The following is a 2,608-nucleotide window of genomic DNA, read 5'->3' on the forward strand; positions in this document are numbered from 1 at the left end:
TGTGTGGTGGTGTTCTTGTTGGAAGGGCTGGGTTTCCTATCTGGTGCAATTCCTGTTTCTCTTTCAGGCCAAATTCTGAAAAAAAATTAGGAAATCGTCCAAACATGAGATAATATGGGGAATATTTAGTTGATTCCATTACTTATTGCGGGGCTGGCCCATGAAGATGGGAGCAAGCTCTTAGGAGAGACCTGCACGTTCTCTCTCCCGAAGCGAATTCATCCCAGAGCTTGAAAAGTCTGCCCTGCATTCGCACATATTTCTTTCGCTGCTGGCGTTTCAGCTTTCTTTCTGAAAGTAATTTAAGCTGAATGCTGACGAATTTTGCTTCTTTGTGCAGCAGGTCAATTAATTTGTACAGCTCCAGCCGCGGCCTGTGTGCACGCTGGTTAAGGTGGAAGTGCCAGCCTTCCACGTCATTGTTTGTTCTTACGCTCTGCTGGTAGACACTCCACGCTGAAGGTGGCCACATCGCAGACGTGATCCAGGTATCGTGGACGTACTCAACAACCTGTTGACCTGCAGGAGTGGTAGCCCGAGCCTGCAAAATATTGAACATTTCGGGTATATGCTCATGAGGAATTAGTGGTAGGGCCATTATTTTTCGAAGATACCTGCACATGCGATAATCCCCTCGGTATGTACGAACAAGACCGAGATTTTAGGATTTTCCGCCACACTGTTTGTGTCCAATGGAATGAGCACCCCATGACACGGACCTCCGGTACAACTTCGGCCAGGGACTTCCAGACAGCGCACTCGAAATCTGTAACAACACTGTAAGCAATAGTCATTAGGAAAAATCTCGACAAGGTTGCGCAGAACGGCACTGTAATCTCAGCGGTTCTTGCCAGACATGGGCGCAAAAGCAAGAGGAACTTGTTTGATGTAGCCGTCACTCTGAACAAAGGCATGCACAGAAAACAACTGTATGAAGGGTGCACGAACGACTTTGAAAGTCGAATCAAGGTACCAGCGGGTAGTCTGTGCTAGCAGGGTTATCATAAGGGGAAGGGCAAACAGCAGGTGTCTGCGTTCACGCACTCTTATGTCGCGCCGCATGAACCCATCTGCAACAAAGGTATTATCTATATCAAAATCAAGATTGCGGGGATGGGGACGCCGCATCTGCTGCCTTTTTCTGTTTGCAGTGCGGGCCAGGTGATCTATGCAGGGTAGTGCATCTATAGGGCCACCATCACATTTCTCAGCAAGTACCTCAGAGACGATGCTCGGGGCGGAGCGGAAGATGCTCCTCGTTGCCTTTCTCTTTACGTCAGCAATCACTTTAAGAGCTGTTGAGGCACCCGGCACAGGCTGGTGACAATGTGGTTGGGGACCTGCAATGAATGTATTGTCATTGTTATTCTGCTTAACGCGTGCCAAGCATGTTTCGCGCTTATTTCGGACGCTGCAACGCCAGGTGGTAGTGACGTCATTAGACCTGTACAAGGTGTACGTGAATCCTTGGTCATCCGCAAGCTTGACGCGGCCACGCTGCGATGCGGGGTCGATGACTTCATACTGGAGGGGCGGTGGTGGCATTTCGGGTTCTTCGTCCGTCGTGGAATCGTCTGAAACAGAATCATCATAGCGGACAATTATAGGTTCTGGCTCAGCTGCAATGTCGTATATGTAAAATAGATATGTGCAATCGTTAGTTATCAAGCAGTAATGCTGTCATATTATAAGCTCACACATCAGCATTTATATGTCAATGTATGCAAAACATGTCCTAGTACCATACGTCTTAACTACGCTAATTCCGATAATCTAAGTAAACATATGGACACGCATACTCATTGATACAATACTAAAGTAAAAGAGACCTGAAATAAATTTGTAACAGTGCACGGTAGTTGCCACAAATGTTCCGGGTTGTAGGGGGTACACTACTGCCCAGCCAACATTTAAGCAACTACCCACACTGCTACGACTAATGGAAACATGAACACCAACGCATAGTGTACAATAATACACAGCTAAAATAAATTTAATCTAAGGACCATTTAAGTTTAATACCGCAAGCTAAAGCTAGCATAAGTGACCACGTTTTAGTTTAATACCTCAATCTAAGGATAATTTAAGTTTAATACCGCAAGCTAAAGCTAGCATAAGTGACCACGTTTTAGTTTAATACCTCAATCTGAGGAACCTAGTATCTGCTTGTTGACTGACATGCATTGATCACAGGAGTAAACTTCAGTTCGATTGGACCAGACACTTTCGCAAATGCTAGCACATGTTGCATGGAACCATTCTTTACATATCCAACATTCAACCATTGGCACCCCTTTCTTTTCTGGAAGCCTGCACACAGTATACAGACTCGGTCCACAAACAATGAACCAATTTTGGAATTCGGCGAGTTCTGTCACACACAGGAAAAGGTGTGAGAGTTTTGTTTTTGAAACAATTGTAGCGTTTTACGTGTCTTTCCTCGACACCAGGGGGCGCCACCTGACAATACGCAGTAACTAACAGTTTACCTCACGTATAGTGCAGTGCAACACGGTGGATAGTGGCAACGAGAAATACGAGATAGATGTTCCTGCCTTATGTGTCGTATATCGTCGCCACCTCAGCCTCCACTCCCCCACGAGCGCCT

The 2,608-nt window shown here is 46.1% G+C and overlaps 1 protein-coding gene across 1 annotated transcript; it reads right to left on the reverse strand.

Annotated features, from left to right (window-relative positions):
• Positions 1–365: 365 nt before the first annotated feature.
• LOC106818648 lies at positions 366–2,052 on the reverse strand. The gene has a single exon (XM_014823334.1). The coding sequence runs from the start codon at positions 1,543–1,545 to the stop codon at positions 838–840; it is 708 nt and encodes a 235-aa protein (XP_014678820.1). The 5' UTR covers positions 1,546–2,052; the 3' UTR covers positions 366–837.
• Positions 2,053–2,608: the final 556 nt, after the last annotated feature.

The sequence above is a fragment of the Priapulus caudatus genome, unplaced genomic scaffold (assembly GCF_000485595.1).
Source record: "Priapulus caudatus unplaced genomic scaffold, Priapulus_caudatus-5.0.1 Scaffold2403, whole genome shotgun sequence".
Classification (NCBI taxonomy): Eukaryota; Metazoa; Priapulida; class Priapulimorpha; order Priapulimorphida; family Priapulidae; genus Priapulus; species Priapulus caudatus.